Raw genomic sequence first — 22944 nt, forward strand, 5'->3', positions numbered from 1 at the left:
TCGCAAGTTAGCGATCTCCTTCATCCGGTCTGTCAGCTCCTGTCGCAGCATGGCGGGACTCGACGCTCCCTGCGTCTGCATCTGAGTCAGCTAGAAAGAGAAGTGGGCACGGAGAGAGAGAGAGAGAGAGAGAGAGAGAGAGAGAGGGGTGCAGAGTTTTGACAAGAACAGAGGCAAGGTGTATGTTCTTCTTCATCTACTTCTTCTTCTTCTTCTGCATTGGTGGGCTGCAACTCCCACGTTCACTCGTATGTTCCAGTGGGCTTTTAAGCGTATGGCCGTTTTTCTGACCCTCACACTCCAACTGCCATGTAGGTGGCTATATTTCCCCCACCTCCTAAAAGCCATGCAGGTGGCTATATTTCCCCCACCTCCTAAAAGCCATGCAGGTGGCTATATTTCCCCCACCTCCTAAAAGCCATGCAGGTGGCTATATTTCCCCCATCTCCTAAAAGCCATGTAGGCGACCATATTCCCCTCCCCCCCCCCCCCTCCCCCTAACTGCTATGTACATGGCCATGTTCCCCCCACCTGCTCAACTCCCAGTTAGGCAGCCATATTCCCTTTTCAAGGGGTGTGTGCATGCTGGGTATGTCCTTGTTTCCATAACCCACCCAACACTGACATGGATTACGAGGATATTTAACAGGCGTGTTTGATCTTCTGCATGTGTGCACACATGAAAAGGATTCATGCACCAGCTAGTCTGCATATTTGTCGAATTGTGAAATCAGAAAAATGTCCACCATTAATCAACCAGGTGCACCAAAAGTGGGGACTGAGCTCAGGTAACTTGAGTGAGAATCCAGCAGTTGAAGTAATTAATCAGCCAATGTAAAATGTTTGGTCCAGACCCCAGATGTGGCACCCACTCAGTCCAGCACAAGGAATCACTGAACAGAGAGGACACTGCAGCAGAGCAGGTCATCTAAGTTAGACAGAATGTTTTTTGTTGTTATTTAATTTTGTAAAAATATTATACATTATGCACTGTTGTGTCCTTGTTTTTTTACCTCTAAACTTGACTTTCAAAATGGTTTATTACATGTTTTCTGTCCATACCCAATCACTAAACCAAGTCTTCAATGAAACCTGGATGAAAGACTCAAGCTGTGTCATACTGTTCACCCTGTAATGCCATGTTGTAACCTTGAACTCTGACCCCCCGTCACCCTGTAATGCCATGCTGTAACCTTGAACTTTGACCCCCCTGAACTTAACACTCTAAAGGGTTTTTGCTTTCACCAGGACCAATCACTGGATCAAGCTTGATGAAGACTGGATCTGACACCTGAATTCTCTTGTACCTGCAAGCTTCTCAAAATGTAAAAAAAACCAAAAAACAAAAAAACCAAAAAAAACCCCCCAAAACCCCCAAACAAATAAAAAACACAAAAGAAAAAGAAAGTGGGCAGAGAAGTGGGCAGAAATTGAAAGTCCAGCGGTCAGCACCAAAACTTGGGACAGACACACAAATCAGCCGTGACTGAAACCAGAAATAATGCCTGAAGTGACTGATGACTATGTTCATTTGGGGAGAGGCACAGGATTGAGATGGTTCAGGTCTGTTGTCACTACACTAGCAGTTCAGCGGAGAAGCCTGTTTTCTTGTCCATCATGTTCAAGCACTCAGAAAAAAAATCAATCACTGCACTTCATCCCACCAACTTCTAGCTAGCTCGGTGGATGCCTCGGTTCTTATGTGCATGTGCATGTGCATGTGTGTGTGTGTGTGTGTGTGTGTGTGTGTGTGTGTGTGTGTTCTTGGGTGCTTTGTGTCTGACTGACATGTTGTTGTTGTATAGTGTTTTGAGAGGTTTGAAATCGCTACATTAATGTTCTGTTATCCCCATTCCCCCCCCCCCCCCCCCATTTATTCATTTATATTTTTTTGAAAATTATTATACATTATTTCATTCATTATCGTTACTGATAAAGATTTAATAAAAACTGAAAGCATAGACATATACTGTGTCATGCTGGCTGTTTCTTTACATCTGAACATGATTTTTGTATTTCAGATGCCAGTTGATCTTGTGTAGTCATGTGCTTTGGGGCACTTTTGGCGTCTTTAACCCGGGTGAAATATTTTTCCAAGGGCATCATGTCAGAAGAAAAAATTTTCTTTCTTTGGGATTCATTTTAGAAGAAATATTGTTCCACAGGCATTATGATATACAGAATATGTTTTGAAGGGCATGATGTCAACAAAAATACATTTCAAAGGGCATAGCCACTTCTTTTTTTTTTTCCTTCACAAATACCAAAATGGACTACCTTCTGTCAACAACAAAACTAAAGGTGTATGAAAACACACACAGTACAGAAACGAACAACTCTTCAGCATACTATTCACAACAATCACAGCTACCTTTTTTCTGTCTGCCGATGTGCAAATTTGCAGTCATGGACACTTATTATAGCTTGCTGTCAAACCCATATCATCATTCAATAAAATATAAAAATTCAATTTTAAAAAATCCGTTTCATTATAAATTCGGGACAGAACTAGCATGACAATGCGCACACTCCTAGCGCAAACTAACAACAAACCACAGCAACCATTCCATGCAGAAAAGAACTCCACTCTTGTCTGGACACCTCAAAGCAGGTAATCACATAACAATGCAACACATTCAACATGCGACATCTGGCCTTCTATCCTTGAAAACAAGCCACACTGTAAAAGATCTCACCACAATGACCCGTTTCTCACTGTCACGCAGCCACTGTGCAGCACCATAGCCACAAGCAGCCAATGTGCCACTATAGTAGCCACTGTTCACCAGCATAGCCACTAGTAGCCACTGCACTAGTAGTCACTGTACACCAGCATAGCCACTGGTATTAACCACTATACAGCAGCACATTCACTAGTAGCCATTGCACAGCAGTATAGCCACAAGTAGCCAATGTACACCAGCACAGCCACTGGTAGTAGCCACTGTGCACCAGCATTACTACTAGTAGCCACTGTACACCAGTACAGCCACTGGTAGCCACTGTGCACCAGCATTACTACTAGTAGCCACTGTACACCAGTACAGCCACTGGTAGCCACTGTGCACCAGCATTACTACTAGTAGCCACTGTACACCAGTACAGCCACTGGTAGCCACTGTGCACCAACATAGCCACTGTACAGCAGCATAGCCACTGGTAGCCACTGTGCACCAGCAAAACCATAGTCTTCGAAGCTACTAACATCATCTGGTATGTTGGCTGTACCTGTGCCTTCATGGCTGTCAGTTCCGCTTTCTTGGCGTTGACCTCTGCTTCCAGCTGCGCTATTCGCTGAGAGGAATCGGCGTTGCCCGAACCCATGATGATGGATGGCTCTTGCTGAAGTTTGGTCTGAGCAGACAAAAACAACAACAGGTCCTCAGTCATGTAAATGTTGATGGCTATTCAATTTGAAAAAAAACAACAACAAAACAGTCTTTAGCATGCTTTTGATTTGAAATCAAAACTTTAGATAATAAACAATAGTTTCCATAAAAGTTTGGTCTCTACAGACAGAGTCAGGTCTCAGACATGTAGATGCAATGCGCTTACTTTCTTAAAGTTTTTTTTTTCCTTAGCATGCTCTTGATTCAAATCCTAACTTTCAGATAATAAACAGTATTTTCCATAAAGACACCAGGTCTCAGATCATGTAGATGTTGATGGCTATTAATTTTTTAAGGCTTTTTTTCTATTTCTTTTTTCAGCATGCTCTTAATTTGAATTCTAACTTTAGGATAATAAATAACATTTCACCAAAAAAAAAAAAAAGAAAAAAAAGAAAAAAAAGAAAAAAAAAGAAGAAGATTTTATCACACCCAGACTTTGTATTTGCCTTGACCAAGCTATAAAAACAAAAACAAAAACAAACCCATTGCCCATTCAAAATCAACAACAACAACACACACACACACACACAAAACAAAAACAAAAACACTTTCAGTTTTTACTGTGTTAAATTCAAACTTTTTGTGGCTTAACCATGAAAACAACTGTCCATTCAACATGCTTCAGACACTCAGCAAGGGGCAGAAGCACTGACAAACATCACAAAAAGCTATGTTTTCATCTTTTCCCCTCCTGTGTAATTCTCAACAGCTCATCCATTTCCAGTATGAACTAAAATGACTATTAGTGAGTGAGTTTGAGAGTTTCATCAGAATTTGTTGGTTTTGGAATTTGTTGGTTGTGTCTATGATTGTGTGCTATGACTTGTGTGCATGTGTTTGTGTGTGTTTTGTGTGTGTGTGTATGTGTGTGTGTGTGTGTGTGTGTGTGTGTGTGTGCAATTTGTTGGTTGTATCTATGATTGTGTGCTATGACTTGTGTGCATGTGTTTGTGTGTGTTTTGTGTGTGTGTGTGTGTGTGTGTGTGTGTGGATGAAAATTTTTTAAATAATTTTTGGTATATTGTGTTTAATTTTTTCCTTTTTGATATTTACGTGTGTGTTCTATTTGTAAACGCCTGGGACTTATTTTCAAGATTAGGCGAAAATGCTCATAATAATAATGATAATATTGATAATAAAAAGCTCAATTTACCTCCCAAACCTGCATATCCTGAACAAACTGAAGACCCTGATTGCAAAACTTACTCTCCGTAAATAAACAAGAAACCTACAATGATAATCTGAAAGACTGGAGATTAGTGACTGAACTACAAGCCTTTGGCCCTGGGGTCAAGCTGTTCTCTTGCTGGGGTAAATGAAAGAAATTATTCTGTATGCCAGACCCTTACACCTTACAAACACGTTGAATCGAGACCCTTGAAGCATCAGAGTCTTTCTACTGAAGTCTAACCTATCATTTTTCTAAGGTTTGAAACAAGAACACCTGTGATAATCAATCACATTATATCTTACTGAAACAAGAACATGTCAGTAGCAAAGCACACATGCACACGCACACACACATGCACACACACACACACACACAATATCAATACCTAAACATCCACAAAAGCTGATGAGCTTCTGAGGCCAGTGTTTTGAACTGAGATTTTGAGTCGGCATGGTGAATTTGGTCAAGTTTATTCCAGGTGACAGAACCAAGATATGAAAAGAAAGGCACCCTGTCCTTGTTAACTTCTTTTTATAATAATAATGTACAGAAGTAGTGCATACAATATTTAATTATTGATACATTTTTTGTCCTAATCCCACTTCCCCTGTCCCGCCTCTCACACACACTCTTCCAATATTATGTTTTTTCTTTCTCCAATCACTGACACTCACCCTCTCCATTTTACATTTTGTACTCTATCTTTTCTACATTCTGTTCTCTCTCTCTCTTCCTTTCTTAGTCCCCTCCCCCTTGCCCCCCCCCCCCCCCCCCAGCCCCCCCTTAATTTCTAATTTAATTATAACAATCATCATTATGATAGAAATGATAATAATCCAAATAATAATAATATAATTTATTTTCAGTCTAATATCATCATCTTAGATGAACAGACCATAAATAATTAAACGAAACTTTTTATAAATGTGGGATACATACAGCATATGAGTCAGCAGTGGATCGCTATGAATGGGATGGAGCGAAAGGTGCAGAATACTTTATTATCTCAACAAGAGAAATTCATTTGTGGTGTAAAACACATAAACAATACATGGAAATCACAGTCATTCAACATGTATACATAAAAGACATAAATTGTTTGGATGGCAACCCATGCGTACAATAAATGATCACAGTAGATAACAACAACACAACAGAAACCTTTAAAAGGTAACTTAGAGTAAATCATACATACATCATCACAGCCATACATGTGCAACACAAAATCAGTTAAAGGATATGAATAAAACAGCCATGAAATAGCATAGTAAAAGTAGACACAAGACATAAAAGGATTATGATAACAATGCAATTCAACAATATTTTGATGTAAGGTGTCACATTCCACAAACACACACTCTGGCGTACATTTTTTTAATCACAGATCTGATAATCAATTATTGCTGTTTAATAGCTGAATTGAGGTTGGTTTTAAGCTGCATTTGGTTCTGTTTGTTTTAAATTTGGGGACACAGAACCGTTTGCCTGAAAGTAAGAGTTGGTAATAATCTGCCAGCATATGGCTGCTGTCACTTGAAATGCATTTGGCTTTCTGTCGTACTCTGACATTGTACAGTTTGGTACATATTCATATCTGCAATTTGTAGGATTGTATTCATTTGAAGAGACATGTTACAATGCACAACTGTATATGTACTGTTTCATGTGAGGCACTTAGAGTCCATTATATGGGGAGTTTGCACCATGTAAATACAATCTATCATTATCATCATTATAATGATCTACTCTCCCTGCCCATGACTGCACCATGTAAATACAATCTATCATTATCATCATTATAATGATCTGCTCTCCCTGCCCATGACTGCACCATGTAAATACAATCTATCATTATCATCATTATAATGATCTGCTCTCCCTGCCCATGACTGCAAACAAGCAAGCACACAAATGAGTGTCCACACGCACACACCCATCCAAGTATGCACCTGCAGACACTTACATCATCATCCACACAAACACACGTAACGCAAATCACACATAAAAACAAAAACAAAACAAACCCCCCCCCCCCACACCCCCCTCCCCAACTAAAAACATCTCCCCACCTTTAACTCTGAGATCTGCTTCTGTAGTTGTTGCACCAGCTGATCTTTGCGGATGGATTCAAACTCAAAACTGCGTAAACGGGTCACCTCTTCTGTCAGGAGGGCCAACCGCTGCTCCTGTTACAAATCATGAAGGTTCAAAGTGTACGTTCAGCGGTAAGGATCAGGAGTAACAACCTGAATGGTCAGCAAAAAATTCAGTGACAAAATGATCAAGAATATGTGTGCTCACATATACAGGCAATTACTATCTGAGCTTGTGTTTGGATGGCCAGTACTATGATCACTCCTCAAAACCTGCATGTTGTTGTTTTGTTGGTTTTTTTTGTCTGAAAAAATGTCTGTGTTGAAAGTTTCAAGTCTGGTATGGTCTTCTTTTAACAGAAAACACCAATTTGAAAAAAACAAACAAACAAACAAAACAACAACATATATACCAAAAATAATTTTTACAAAAAACTTTGAGTAAATTATATTCTATTCATACCCTTTTTCAAAACAATGTTCAACAATAATCACATCCTAGAAAATTCTACACCTTTTTTCCCCCACTACAGATGCTCTTATTAGAAAGACCCACCACTCTGAGGGTAATTTTCCCATACATAATAAATCACTGACGTTGCGACATATACCTGGGAAAGTAATTAGCCCTCATGCATAAGAACCGTTCACGCCGTTGTGGCGTTCCTCCCAACAGAGAGGGTAGTCATGCGATGTAAGCGATATTGATTAACGATTGCGAGATCAGGATCACACTCAACTCAACCAGCCCTCCCCCGAAAGGCCCCATTGATTTATTGGCCCTGTTAACAGGCGGTGTACAATCCATCCCCACCCAGATCCTGCCTGTTCTGAGGATGTGACCATTAATAACGGGCATAGATTTATGTGAGCGATATACATCTCGCCATGAACGACCGCATTCACAGTAGTTCTGATTGGGTTCAGTGTTCTATTCAGCAGACGTGGAATTTTCCCTTCTCAGGTTTCCTGTCCTAGAGTCTCTTGTGTACCTGTGTGCCATCTGAAAGGGGGCGTTAAAAGCGACAGGGACTTGGAAGTTGTGTGCCTTGTGTCTGAATTAAAAAACATTGTCGTTTATTGCTTTCATTAAAAAAAAAAAAAATTCATTTGACATTGTTGCTTTCATTCAGCCAACCTCAGTGGGCCACATCAGGACTGACCAAAAAAAAAAAAAAAAAAAAAAAAATCAGCCGCATTAAACACAAAACTGGATTGGAAAATCCTAGGAACCTGCAAGACAGCAATGTCCAGGACATATCAACCAGTAAGCTCCTAAAGGGAAAGAAGATTAGGCTGTACAAAGGACGTCAGCCCTTCCCCGTGATTTATTGTCCACAGATTTTCACAAATTGTAAAAAAGAATAAAAAAAAAAAAAAAAAAATCAAAGCCACAACAAAAAAACATACATGAAAAAGGCCGTACAGGTAAATAACACTGCAGAATAGACCGCTAGTGCTTAAGATTTCACTACCTAGTTGCCAGGGAAAAAAACAACACAAACACAACATCACATTTGTGGAAACGAGAGGGAAAATATGTCAAGGCTTGCTGGAACAAAACCAAAATGGGGAATGGACTAGGAAGGTCGAAAAAGCAGACAACAGTGAAGGATGAAAAAAGGCAAAGGCAACAGAAAATATGGCTCACACATCAAGTGTATCTAAAATGAGATAAATGTTTGTTTTTTAAGGTGCACAAATACACTTTGTCTGTCCCTGACGTTTTTCCACTACTCTACACCGCCTCCACCTCAAACAGGCAATCTTATAATCATAAGAAACTAATCTTTGGAAAACGTTAAAAACTGATTCCCCCTCTTCTTCCCTGCTGTTTAAAAATCAGTCAAAAACAAGTATAGAAACACACACACACACACACACACACACACACACACACACAAACACAATAAAAACAACAACAAACAAACAAACAGACCAAAAAAAAAACAAACCAAAACAACCCTTACAACAGTTAACCTTTCATTTTCAAAGCTTAAAAACACACACACACAATACTTTATTTGATTTCATAAATGTCAAGATTTCACATGGCAATTTGAAAAATGTCAACCTGAAAAGCGATCACTTTACTAAGATTCAGTTTGACTCCAGTACAGGCAAGGTCAAATGAGAAGCAAACAGCAAACACAATATGCGAGAGAAAAAAACAACACGAACCAGAAGAAAAGAAGACAGGAAAAAAAAAAACATACACACATAAAAACACAGATAAACAGACTGCAGACAGGTTGACAGATAGACAGAAAGGCAGACAAAAAGTTGATCTGAAATGACAAAAAAAAAAAGAAAAAAAAAAAAAAAGAAGAAGAAAAAACGCAAACCTTTTCCTGTGCCTGTTGTTGGAGGAGATCCACCCCAGATGGGTCACCCTGGGTACTGGCACTGCCCCGTGGAGTACCTCCATTCATCCAGCCCCCTGCGTGCAGCAAAGTGATGACTGATGTTGCTATGGCATTACTTGCTTTGAAGGATGATTAATTTTTTTGAAAAGATATTAATAATAATAATGGTATTTATATTGCGCTGAATCTTGTGGAGAGACAAATCAAAGCGCTTTCGCACCAGTCATTCACACGCATGCATAATTCTAAAACTGGAGAAACTGAAGAAAAGAAAGAGGCAGGGAAGGGAGGCTATTTTGGGAAGAGGAGGGTTTTAAGGACAGACTTGAAAAAGCTGAGTGTGGAGACTTGACGAAGCGAAAGAGGAAGTTCATTCCAATTGCAAGGTCCGATGGAATCATTACTGCAAAGTCCTAATGGACTGTCACAACTTGTACCGCTGCTGAAGAATCTGTAAACTTGGCTGTCAATGAAAATACATGCATGTGTTATACTAATACCTGTATGGATATCATAAATGCTGGTGTTTGGATAATATGTCAGTTCTTTATTTTTCTTCTTCTGCTTCCTTTGGCCATAGTTTGCCTATTGTTGCTGGTTTTTTTTTATCTTAAAAATTCAATCTCTCTAGAAAGCTCCCTCTTTTCCTATATTTTGACGTAACAAGCTAACCATACCTTGTTGCATACATTTTTGACATTACATGCTAACTATACCTTGTTATACATTTTTGACACTACAAGCTAACCATACCTTATCGCATACATTTTTGACACAACAAGCTAACCATACCTTGTCGCATACATTTCTACGATACAAGCTAACCATACCTTGTAGCACACATTTTTGACATTACAAGCTAACCATACCTTGTTGCATACATTTTTGACATTACAAGCTAACCATTCCTTGCCCCATACACTTTTGACACTACAAGCTAACCATATCTTGTGAAATACATTTTTGACACTACAACCGAACCATACCTTGTCACATACATTTTTGACACTACAACCGAACCATACCTTGTCACATACATTTTTTATACAACAATTTAACCCTACCTTGCCACGTAGATTTTTGACACTACAAGCTTCTGCTTCTTCTTCTTAGTTTGTGGGCTGCATCTCCCTCATTGACTCACACATACACGAGTGGGCTTTTAAGTGTATGACTGTTTTACCCCCCCCCCCCCCCCCCCGGCCCCTATGTAGGCAGCCATACTCCATTTTCAGGGGTGTGCATGCTGGGTAAGTTATTGTTTCCATAACCCACCAAACGCTGACATGGATCACAGGATCTTTAATGTGTGCATTTAATCTTCTGCTTGCATATACACACGAAGGGGTTTCAGGCACTAGCAGGTCTGCACATATGTTGACTTGGGAGATTGGAAAAATCTCCACCCTTTACCCACCAGAAGCCGTCAGCGAGACTTGAACCTGGGACCCTCAGATTGAAAGTCAAACACTTTAACCACTCGGCTACTGCGCCCGTCTGTCGCATACATTTTTGACACTACAAGCCAGCCGTACCTTGTCGCATGGCTGGAGGGTTGCCGCCCGCAGCACTGGAGGTGACCGGCTGGAAGCGAGGGATGTCGAAAGTGGACCGTCGTGTGGCCCCCGCACTGAGGGGTCGTGACCTGAGTGGGGGGCGGGGCAGCGGGGTGTGGGGGGTGGGCTGGGTCCAGGTGGAGGGGGGCTGGCCCCCAGCAGTGGAGGAGAGGAGAGGGAAGGGGGCTGGCACAGCCTGCTGCTGTTGCTGCTGATACAGCTGTTGGCAGAGTTGAAGGTACATGTCAGGACAGGAACAGGGCAACAGACTTTGTTGATATGCATACACCGAATTTCCCTCCCACAACACCTCAATTATTACACACCATTTCCTCTAAAACATACATTTACACTTTCCTACACTAATATTCACAAGCATCCCCTCTCTATCACCCACTACCTCTCTTCTCTCCGTCTGGTAACACTTCCAGTGAATAGACGTTGAACTGAAGATCTCAACAGGGCAACAGAAAGAAACACTTGTAGTTGTACCATGTGTTGAATAATGGAAATCGTAATATGGTTTATATTCTTTTTCCATTGTGTTACTTGACATACAGTATTAAGTAAGCAAAGTGTCAACCATTCAATACCGATGCTAATCTAATGCTCATCATTTGTTATAACATTGCATCACTATCAATATCTGATGACTGTTTTCAACTTGACCATGAAAAAAAAAGTGAATTACAAAAAGGAAAAAAAAGAAAAAAAGAAAAAAAAAAAGAAAGAAATACTTTTCAGAGAAAAGAAATCCTTTCATAAAAATTTGTTATAAATGCTTGACATGAAATAACCACATATATGAGCACTGCTGCTACTTAATACAGCTGTCACACAGTTCAAGGTATACTTCATTTGACAACATCAGGACCACAGCAAAAACACTTGAAAACGTTTACAGAAAATTTGGAAGAAATGCTTTACATAAAACAACTGTAAGCGCTGCTGCTACTGATACAGATATCGAAGTTCAAGGTACAGGTCAAGTTCGGAAAGTTTTAACAGGAAGAAACACATTTTAGTACATATTTCCTTTCACAGAATTTGGAATAAATGTTTTACACAAAACAGCCATTAAATAAATAAAAATTCACAAATAAAAATATATAAAAAAAACTGTACACCTCTCTCTCTCTCTCTGTGTGTGTGTGTGTGTGTGTGTGTGTGTGTGTGTGTGTGTGTGTGTGTGTGTGTGTGTGTGTGTGTGTGTGTGTGTGTGTGTTTGACAGAGTTAACTCAAAAGCATAACAAACATTCTGGAATGTTCTTAATTGATTAATACTTTAATTAATTAATTCTTAATTTACTTTATAGTAAAAAATTGAAACTAAACTATATTTCTGAAAGGCAGCACCAGTATTCATGTTTGACAGTGAAACAACAAAACCATAAATACTTTTCTGAAATGAACATTTACCATCATAAACGACTGACACAAAACAACTGACAGCATGAAAACAATTTTCAATTGTATCACCAGTACAAATACTCACAACTTTCAAAAGCATTAAAAACTGTTGAAACGTGCTCCTGTTTAAGTGTTTGACACAAAGTAATCAACTAGAATGAATGAATTTTGGAAAGCACGATCACACTTATTCCTGTATGGTGATATGACAAGTCAGCCATGTCTGACTGCTGTCACGATTATCTGAGCTAGAAATTGGTTACAGTGGAAAGTGTCTTGCCCGAGTTATATTCCCACTCTCTCAGCCAAGACGGCCTTAGAACAGTTGGCGTTGGGATGGTTCCCAAAGCCCCAAACTGGCCCCCAAGGCTGCAGATCACACACAAATAGACAGACAAACACACAGACACAAACACACACACACATGCACACTCATGCACACACACACTCACACACACACACAACAGCAATAGTTCTACAGAAGAGCCATCATTCACCCTGTCTATTCACCAAGGACAATGCCCATCACTTCCCAGCCTCACCTGTTGTTGCTGCTGCTGTTGGTGCTGTGACAGCGCATGCTGGCTGTGGGCGTTGGAATACACAGCTGACTCGTTGAGGATCGTCAGACCTCCGCTCCACGCCTGTTTCTGCTGCACTGGGGGGCATGTCACCTGTGGCACACAGGTGAGGGTTAAAAGATATACATACATATCAATTTTTTTTCTTGATTAGCAGTGATCCTCACCAACTGAAAATCACTTTTATCCCCAAGTTAAAAACGAAAAGAACAGAACTTAGAAGACTGATTGAAGAAGAAGATGAAGAAGAAAGAGGAGTAGTAAAAGAAGAAGAAAAAGAACAAGAGGAAGAAGAAGATGAAGAACAAGAAGTTAAAGAACAAGAACAGGAAGAAGGAGAACAAGAAGGGAAAACGATCTGAGAGTCAATTTGTAAAACATACCAGATGAGAATGATGAACATGTCTATGACATTATCTAAGTCAATATTCTCAACATAACATGCACATTTAGATCCATTACATGCCGGGTCCACTTTATAATGAAGGGAAAAAAAAAACCCAACACCTCAGCTCAAAGAGCGTGAAGACATCACTGTTCATCCTGAAGCAAAAGCAGCACAGAGTCAACTGACCCATCATCTCCTCTGATTCTTCTTCTGCGTTCACTCGTATGCACACGAGTGGGCTTTTACATGTATGACCGTTTTTACATAACCATGTAGGCAGCCATACTCCGTTTTCAGGGGTGTGCATGCTTGGTATGTTCTTGTTTCCATAACCCACCGAACGCTGACATGGATTACAGGATCTTTTACGTGCGTATTTGATCTTCTGCTTGCATATACACACGAAGGGGGTTCAGGCACTAGCAGGTCTGCACATATGTTGACCTGGGAGATCGTAAAAATCTCCACCCTTTACCCACCAGGCGCCGTCACCGTGATTTGAACCCGGGACCCTCAGATTGACAGTCCACTGCTTTAACCACTCGGCTATTGCGCCCGTCGACCCATCATCTCAATTTCTGTGGGTCGCCTCTCAGTTGTATGGCCATTGATTACCACTTCATCAGAGACACACTGTTACATACTAACACAGTATAGCTGGGTTCTGTTTTTTTTTTTTTTGTTTTTTTTTCTGCAACATCTTTTAAAACTAACCAGGCAGGTATGTTCGTATCATGTACCTGAAGTGTAAGTTTGGTTTAAAAAAAAAAAAGCATTTTAATTTCATTGGTTATATTGCAGTAAATACTGCAATGCAAGGACTAATATGCCTGCCTCTGCTGGATTATTTTGTTACATGTATCAGAAAAGTCATTCTCACTGGATCAAGAAACTCACTTTGGTACAAAATGCAAACAGATGGATCCATATCAGAATACGATTTTCTTAAATAATTTTTTTTAAAGCTAAAAACTAAGTGTACAACTTGTGTGAAGTATAGTTTGATGGAAACAAAATCATTTTTGGTCCTAATGATAAGGTATGTAACATGTACTGATTCAGTCCTTGATTTGGTAATCCTTTTTCAGAAAGATATAAGTTAGATGAATGACTGATATCTCTGAAGATGGAATGTGGCTACCTTAATCAGTTAATGGTGGGACTAAAAATATTTGCATTGGCAAAAATCTCACCAAAAGCTAACCTCAAAGTTCAAGCCATGGAATGAAGAGAGAGAAAGAGAAAGAGAGAGAGACAGACAGAGAGACAGAGGCAGAGAGAGACAGAGACAAAGAGAAAGCGAGAGAGATTCACTGGTGTCAAAGTCGGTTTATCAATTAAAGCTACAAGCAGATGTTGTTTGCATGAAACAACACACAGTTGCTAGGATTTCACAGGCAACATAAACAAAAACTATGTCACAAGTCATTTGGGATAATAAACTACATTTCAATAGTGATATGTTTTGTGCCCAACGGATACCTCCGAAAACGGAGTATGGCTGCCTATATGGTGGGGTAAAAATGGTCATACACGTAAAAGCCCACTCGTGTACATACGAGTGAACATGGGAGTTGCAGCCCATGAACGAAGAAGAAAAATTGTCCAACGGACGGTTTGTCATGTATGTGAGGACATTTCAAAATTATATATATATATATATATATATATATATATACATATACATATATATATTTGCATTACTATACATACATACTACTATTACTGTACTATACTACTGATAATGATCATAATAATAATTCTAATTTTTGTGCACAATGCAATTTTTTTTCTTATACTATTCCTATTATTGTTAGCTTGTTAAAGTTGTTTGTTACTTTTCTCTCTCTCTCTTTTTCAGCCTTGCTTTCTGTATGAAAAATTCCAAAGTTAAAATGATTATTTAAAAAAAAGAAGAAACAAGAAGAAGAAGAAGAAAACTACAACAACAACAAAACAAAACAATGTAGACAGTGATCCCAGTTTTTGAATCGTTTTCAAAGACAACAACAACCCACCACTGGTGCAGCCCCACAATGAACCCTGATGCCAGTTTGTTTACGTCAATCTTCACTTCTGGGCTGAAAGCCATTCATGCCAAGAAAGGCATGCTGTTTGCATTTGTTGTCCTGTGTGCTGGCAGAAAATCTTGTGTACATAAGTTTGTACAGCCATGGATGGTATCTCTGTGATGATCAATCAATACACTTGTGTGACAAGCACAAGCATGTATTGTATTGTATTGTATTGTATTGTATTGTATTGTGTTGTGATGTGTTATATTGCACTGTGTAGTGTTGTGTTGTGTTGTGTAGTGTTGTGTTGTATTACTTTTTTGTAACAACAGATTTTTCTGTGTGAAATTCAGGCTGCTCCCCCCAATGACTAAAAGAGTGTATCATTACAGTGATAGTGCCATCCATGTTTGGGTTTTTTTTTCTGCCAGCAAGCATATTTGTTTATTTGTCGAAGAGGATTTCTCTACAGATTTTTGCCACGGACAAGCCTTTGCTGCCATGGGTTTGCTAAGAAAGTGCATGCTGCACATAGTACCTCAGTTTATTATCTCATCCGAATGACTAGCATCCAGACCACCACTAATGTCTACTGGAAGGGGAGGCAATACTGGAGAGTGTGGGATTTGAACCAGTGAGCTCTGATTCTCTTGCTCACTAGGCTGACATGTTAGCACTGGGCCAAAACTGCACTCCATGTAGTGACGACAAAAATAAGATATTTCCTTCTTTTAGTTTGTTATCATTGTCAAATATGACCATACACACGCACGCACACACACACACACACACACACACACACACACACACACAGAGAAACAGAGTAACATTTATGACCTCACAGTTATTACGCCTGTAAAAAGAAACCCACAGAGCAGTGTCTTCAAAGGTTCCTCAAACTATGTCTTGGAGAAAATTAGAAAAAAAAAGAGAGAGAAAAAACAAACAAACAAACAAAACAAAAACCGTCATCCCTCCACTCTCTGCCCAAGAGCCAGAGTACAGCCCACATTTCTTGATAAAAACTTCTGACAGAAAAAAGGGCACTTTTTAAATGTTTAGTACAAGATTAAGCTATACAATGCTACCTTGGAATTACGCTATTGAACATGTATTGTTTTGCTGATGTGCACTTGTCGGCACTTAGAACTGAATGATATGTGCTTACCCTATACTTTCTAATGTACAAAATATATTAATTTTGTATCTGTAAACCTTTGTCTAAATGAAAAATGTTGGAAAACTGAAAGAAAAAAAGAAGAAAAAAAAAAAAAGAAGAAAAGGAGTTAATTTCCAGCTGGGCATTTCAGCAGATAGGCAACGAGTTGCCTAAGTTTTTCCATCCCCTCCCCATTTTCAGTAAAATAACTCCATGGATCCAGGCTGAATCTTATTACTGGTATTAGAAGAAGAAAAAAGAAGGTTAAAAGGCTGGTTCCCATAGGGTCACAGGAGCAGTGAATTCACACTGACTGTGTCAAGGGCTTGGCATATAAAGGTGGGGCACAAACCTGTCCTTCCACTGCCTGAACCTTCTCCAGCTGAAGTCAGGTACCCATTCTCACCTGGGTGGGGTGAGGAGCATTGTAGTACAGTGCCTCACTCAAGGACACTACACCATGCTGAAATGGGGCCTTGAACTCTGATTACTACATCATAAGTCTATTGCCTAAATGATCTGGCTGTGGTGCTTCCCATGTGTGTGTGTGTGTGTGTGTGTGTGTGTGCAAGGGGGTGGGCAGGGGGATCAGAAGTCCAACACCTAACCGATTTTGCCATGGTGTCTCCTGTGTGTGTGTCTCGTGTGTGTGTGTGTGTGTGTGTGTGTGTGTGTGTGTAATTGAAACTGAGCTCACCATGTGAGCAGGGCATGAAATGCCACAGCATTTTAGAATAATTTTGATTTTACTGATGATGAATGAGGTGGAGAAGGAGGAGGAGGAGAACTTTGCTGCTAAGGAGGTCCATCTTAAGTTTGGGACTGTGTGACAAGGCTGTTCTCCATATGCTTTCCTTCCTAAACATATCCTGGCATTGACCACACCAGAGAGATACAGACATTTGCAGTGTTGGTCAGGGAATTTGAGCAATACACCAAGACACATCTGTGAAGTGGATGATAGTCAACTGTGTTCCAAGTCTTCCCATTTAAGCCAAAAGATTGCTCAACTCTGGACAGGAGCAGGCCCGCGGGCCTGAACCCCCCCCCCCACCTCCATTGGGAACTGAACCCCTGTCCTCCCAGCTGTCAGTCTGTGATGCTAACCACTTCACCAAGGTGCTGGTTTTAACTGTTTTAATTCTAATACAATTTCACACTTGTCCTGCCGTACATCTGATCCTGTGATCGCAAACAATTTTGTGTCACAGCACGTCATTTGGCACAACGACTCTGGGAAACTGGGGTGTCTGGACAGACCAGTTTTCTAAGATCAGCAGGGAAACGCAGAATCCATTCAACCGGAACAACCAACGGGTAAACACCAATAGCTATATAACATGCTTCAGTGCTTCATGGATAGGGTACTGTGTGCTGGTCTCCCTGGCCCCTACACTAGACACCTGCAAATCCTGTTTTAATTCCGGGCAGTTCTGTTCTGTGTGAGATATATATATATATATGGCATCCATGAATTACAGCAGATTCCTGTATTTGGAGAAATTGGGTGTCATGTTGCTGGTTTGTTAACAGTAAGGTCACACACACACACACACCACACTTAAGCATGTACACATGCAATCACAAACAGAGACACAAATTCAATGCACACACACACACACACACACACACACACACACACACACACACACACACACACATGAGTTTCTTTCTCTTCTCACAAGCACATTCATACACACAAGCTGACAAGAAAACATATACATGAAACTGGATAAAAGGAAGCACAGAGAATGTGTTGGGAGGAACAAAATCAAAATAGTAACATGTTCTTCCAGAAAGCCCACATTTCCCATAATGGCAAATCGTGTTGAGACACAGAACTGGTTAAATAACTGTTTTCTCTTCTTTCTTCTTCTCATTTGTCAGCTGGACAAAACAAGAGAAATGTTTTTAAAAGAAGAAATTGAAATAATGCAGTTTCAGTTTCTCAAAGACGCATCACTGCATTCAGACAAACCCATATATGCTACACCACATCTGCTACGCAGATGCCTGATTAGCAGTATAATCCAACACACCTAGGTCTTGACTGCATGCATATATAAAATATATAATTATGTGTACCTATCAGAGTGGATTTCTTTCACAGAATTTTTCCAGAGGACAACACTTCTGTTGCCATGGGCTCTTTTTCAATGCAGCAAGTGTGTACTGCACACGGGACTTTGGTTTATCATCTCATCTGAATGACTAAATACTCAGTTTGATTTTCCAGTCAAACTTACTTGGGAGAAAAGGTGAGACCGGGATTCTACCCCAACCCTGACGGGCACTGTATTGGCAGATAAGCATGGATCTTACCAACATCCCAAACAATGCAATATAACACAACACAACACTGACCAGAACCCCTCACCACACCACACCACACCACACCACGCCACACGTCACCACACCACACCACACCACACCACACCTCACCACACCACACCACACCTCACCTCACCACACCACACCACACCACACCACACCACACCACACCACACCACACGTCACCACACCACACCACACGTCACCACACCACACCACACCACACACCTCACCACACCACACCTCACCACACCACACCACACCACACCACACCTCACCACAACCACACCTCACCACACCTCACCACACCACACCACACCTCACCACACCTCACCACACCACACCTCACCACACCACACCACACCTCACCTCACCACCACACCACCACACCAAACACCACACCACACTCACGACACACACCACCCACACCACACCTCACGACACCACACCACGCCTCACCACACCTCACCACACCACACCACACCACACCACACGTCACCACACCTCACCACACGTCACCACACCACACCACACCACACCTCGCCACACGTCACCACACCTCACCACACCACACCACACCTCACCACACCACACCACACCTCACCTCACCACACCACACCACACCACACCACACCACACCACACCTCACCTCACCACACCACACCACACCACACCACACCACACCACACCACACCACACCAAACACACCACATCACACCTCACCACACCACGCCACGCCACACCACACCATACCTCACCACACCACACCACACCACGCCACACCACACCACACCACACCACACCACACCACACAACACCACACCACACCACACCACACCTCACCACACCACACCACACAACACACCACACCACACCCCACCACACCACACAACACCACACCACACCACACCACACCACACCTCACCACACCACACCACACCACACCACACTACACCACACCCCACCACACCTCACCACACCACACCACACCACATCATAACATCGCCGGCGCCACATACCCCTGAAGACTGCTCCAGCTGAAGCTCGTAGGGTGTGCCATTGTAGCCGAAGCGTATCCGATCGCCTGGTGCCAGCCTCACCGCTGCATTCTGAACTCGCACTTCATTCACATACGTTCCCTGCGCTGTGTTCAGGTCCTGCAGGATCAAGCAGTCCTCTGGCTCACAGTACTCTATCACTGCATGCTGGTAGTCCACCCCCACCGCCTGTGCAGAAAATGGGAAATACCAACATGTTTAAATGAAGAGTAAACATTGATGCAAATAATATTGTAATAATAGCTGGCACTGTCAGCTTTGGTAGGTTTTCATGATAAGTGTCAATTAAAACAAAAAGATAAGCAATTGCTGGTCAACTGATCAATCACATTTGTATTTCTACTGGTGCCTGGCAGAAAAAAAGAAACAACTTCATATATTTCAATATGAATCACTTTATTCTCCTGATGACATTTCACTCACTGTACTAAGGAACTATTCTTTTTTAAAGTTGATCTTATTTACAAAATTCAACTCCAAATTTTGTTCAGGTTCATAAAGATCTACGTAAATCTTAAAATAATTAACGAATGATGGCAGCAAGATGGACCTTTTCTTTTGTTTAGATCCTAATAAAATCCTAACCTCCTAAGGTGGCAGCATGATCAATGTAGTGATTGTAGACCGTCAATAGAAGAAGACTAGTTCCTCCCAATGAATCAATAAAATCTGTCTCACTTAAACTGAGGAACTAATCCCATTTACCATAGTTTTCTTTGCTTAAAAAAAAGTTTAATTTTTCAACATGAGAATCCAATTAATCAATTCCTATGGCCTTCTTTGGATTTGTCTGAGGTGCCAGAACCGTGTTTTGTTCCAAGGCTAATGTGCTTCAAGTTCAACAAACCAAATGCAACATTACAAGATGTTGACATCTTCTTCTTCTTGAACCATCTTCATCTGACAGCTTGATAAAAAAAAGTAAAGAAAAAAAGTGATATATGCACATACTATTTAGAACACACATGCCAGTAAATCCAGCTAAATCTCAGGAAGGAACATCTTATTATATATACCATATGACCGCAATGCAGCAATGACCCTTTCAATTAAAAATACTTAATCACTTTTTATCTTTAAAGTTGGCTGAGAGCCAGCTTTAGAGAGAGTTCAGTTCCTGAGAGCCCAAAAATACTTGTTGCCCCCCCTCATCAAAATGCAGTCAGTGACAGTATCAGTGCAGTGTAAAATTGGCCCCTGGCCCTTCCACCACTCCCTTGGAATGGTTTTCCTATCAACCACATCACTTCAGGTACAGGGTGGTCCCTGCAAAACTGAATGTAAAAGGTCTAACCACTAGTATTCTACAGCCTTCTATAATCCCTTTGCTATTATTGGGTTCATTGGTAAGGTGTATATTCAATTCTCTGGAACTGTGTTACAGTATTGAGTTTGGTCCTAATTCTAAGATGTGAAAATATCAGGGGGGTGTGTGTTTGTGTGTGTGTATGTGTGTGTGTGTGTGTGTGTGTGTGTGTGTGTGTGTGTGTGTGTGTGTGTGTGTGTGTTAAACAACAACAACAACAGCAAAAAACACAATATCTGGTTCTTCTCTTCTCCTATCCTGATCTTCATCTTTGAAGTACCCCTGCCGCCTTGATCTTCTTCCCCCAGTTTTCCTCCATACACTAAAAAGTTAAATGCTACATTTTCCATCATATCATATTATGTCAATGTCACAGCTTTTAGGCCTTATCAGCCTTTTGCCTGATCATTTACAATCTTTTTTAAATTTTCTTATTTTTTACTGTTTGCATCATAATATATGAGTGCTTTATTAAGTGTGCAGTCACTTCATGCTGTGGCTATCTTCCTGTGCAGAAAATTATAAGGAAGCCATAATGATAACCCTTCCAGTGTTTATCTAATATTTTAAAAAAATTGTTAAGTGTTCCTGCAGTGACAATGTGTCTGGGCAAGTTAACAACCCTGTTGGTGAAAATAGTGAGAGAAAAAAAGAGGTTTGATTTGGTGAATGTTTTTGTTAGTTTTAGTGGGTGTACCTTGGTTTCAGTTCTGTCATTTAGAGCAAAAAGATTTTGTGTGGTGCCCTTATCATAATGCCCATGCAAAATTTTATGTCTCGATTATATCATCCCCTTAGACTGTGACATTCAATGCTTGTATGTTTCAAACTACTTATATTTTCACTTCGTAGGACACACTAGTCATTCCCTTAATCTGTTTGGTAAATCTTCTCTGCAAGTTTTCTATCGGGTCAATATGTTTTCTGTGTTAGGCGGACCATACTATATGTCATATTCCAGACGTTGGCTGCAAAACTGAAGAAAAGTATGTGTGTTACGTCTGCTCACAGTGCTACACGAAAACGGGGTAAGGCACGTTTCCGGCCTACTCTCATAGACCTCCATGCAAAACTTTTTGACAAGATGCCACTCACCTGAATGGTAACATCACAGCCTTCCCGTCCAATGGTAGTCCCTCTGGGTGCCAAACTGAACGAGGTGCCATCCTGTGCTTTCAAATACGCTTTCATATCGCCGACTTATCACAAATTGGAAACACAGAACTGCACAAGACTCAGGTGTCAGAGCATGCTCTGTCAAACCACACACGACTCGTTTCGGTCTGGTAGTCAAGGCTTGCAAACGCGGCAGAATCGATTGGATCGCATATTTCGGGAATTATTAACAAAGCACTAGTAGGATTACGTCAATAAGTGTGCTGTAGCTGACAAGGTAATGGTTTTAGCGCCTAGTGTGCAGAATTGAACGGCTTTCCCCCTCTTTAAAAACTGTGTGATCCAAAGGACCCCCCCGCCATAACAACCACCTAAACATCCGTAATCTCTAACATAGAAACTATGTAATGGCTTCTGTGTGCCCTGAGGGACGAAAATAATTATATTCCACCCATTCTAAACTAGCTCGATGTCTTTTTGTCAAGGATTTATTTATGTTAATTTAAATATTTTGAAGGTATTATAAACGTCAGGTATGTATGTTTCTGTTTTGTTGTGTTCACAAATCATTTTTTGATCGCGGACGATGTGGGTTTGAGATTATAGAAACGGTGCGGAGTCACATTTTGTCCCCCTTCAAAGAAATTCTTCTTATCGGTGACCATTCGAGCCAGCTCAGTTTCTCAAGGAGGCGTCACTGCGTTCGGACTGATCCACACACGCTACACCACATCTGCCAGGCATCTGTCTGGTCAGCAGAGTAACCTAGCGCATGTTAAAAACAAAAACAGCGGGCCTCAGTATCACACATAAACTTGTATTCACTGAATCACACACACACACACACACACACACACACACACACACACACACACACACACACACACACACACACACACACACACACACACACACACACACACACATTGATTGACTGATTGATTGATACTGCATACTTATATAGCGCCTATCCTCGGTCAGAGACCAAGCTCCAAGCACTT

The 22944-nt window shown here is 40.9% G+C and overlaps 1 protein-coding gene across 1 annotated transcript in view; it reads right to left on the reverse strand.

Moving 5' to 3' along the window:
• LOC143287752 (forkhead-associated domain-containing protein 1-like) overlaps window positions 1–22292 on the reverse strand; it is a 66731-nt gene extending 44439 nt beyond the window's left edge. Inside the window, exons 1-8 of the mRNA XM_076596009.1 lie at window positions 21923–22292; window positions 19483–19689; window positions 12532–12663; window positions 10558–10798; window positions 9002–9096; window positions 6633–6749; window positions 3229–3354; window positions 1–90 (exon numbers count right to left, since the gene is read on the reverse strand). The exon at window positions 1–90 is cut by the window's left edge and continues 81 nt beyond it. Of these exons, the coding sequence (XP_076452124.1) occupies window positions 1–90; window positions 3229–3354; window positions 6633–6749; window positions 9002–9096; window positions 10558–10798; window positions 12532–12663; window positions 19483–19689; window positions 21923–22018 (1104 nt within the window). The 5' untranslated portion in view covers window positions 22019–22292. The remainder of the gene's footprint in view (window positions 91–3228; window positions 3355–6632; window positions 6750–9001; window positions 9097–10557; window positions 10799–12531; window positions 12664–19482; window positions 19690–21922) is intronic.
• Between the last annotated feature and the right edge of the window lie 652 nt (window positions 22293–22944).

Source organism: Babylonia areolata, chromosome 11 (genome assembly GCF_041734735.1).
Source record: "Babylonia areolata isolate BAREFJ2019XMU chromosome 11, ASM4173473v1, whole genome shotgun sequence".
Lineage (NCBI taxonomy): Eukaryota > Metazoa > Mollusca > Gastropoda > Neogastropoda > Buccinidae > Babylonia > Babylonia areolata.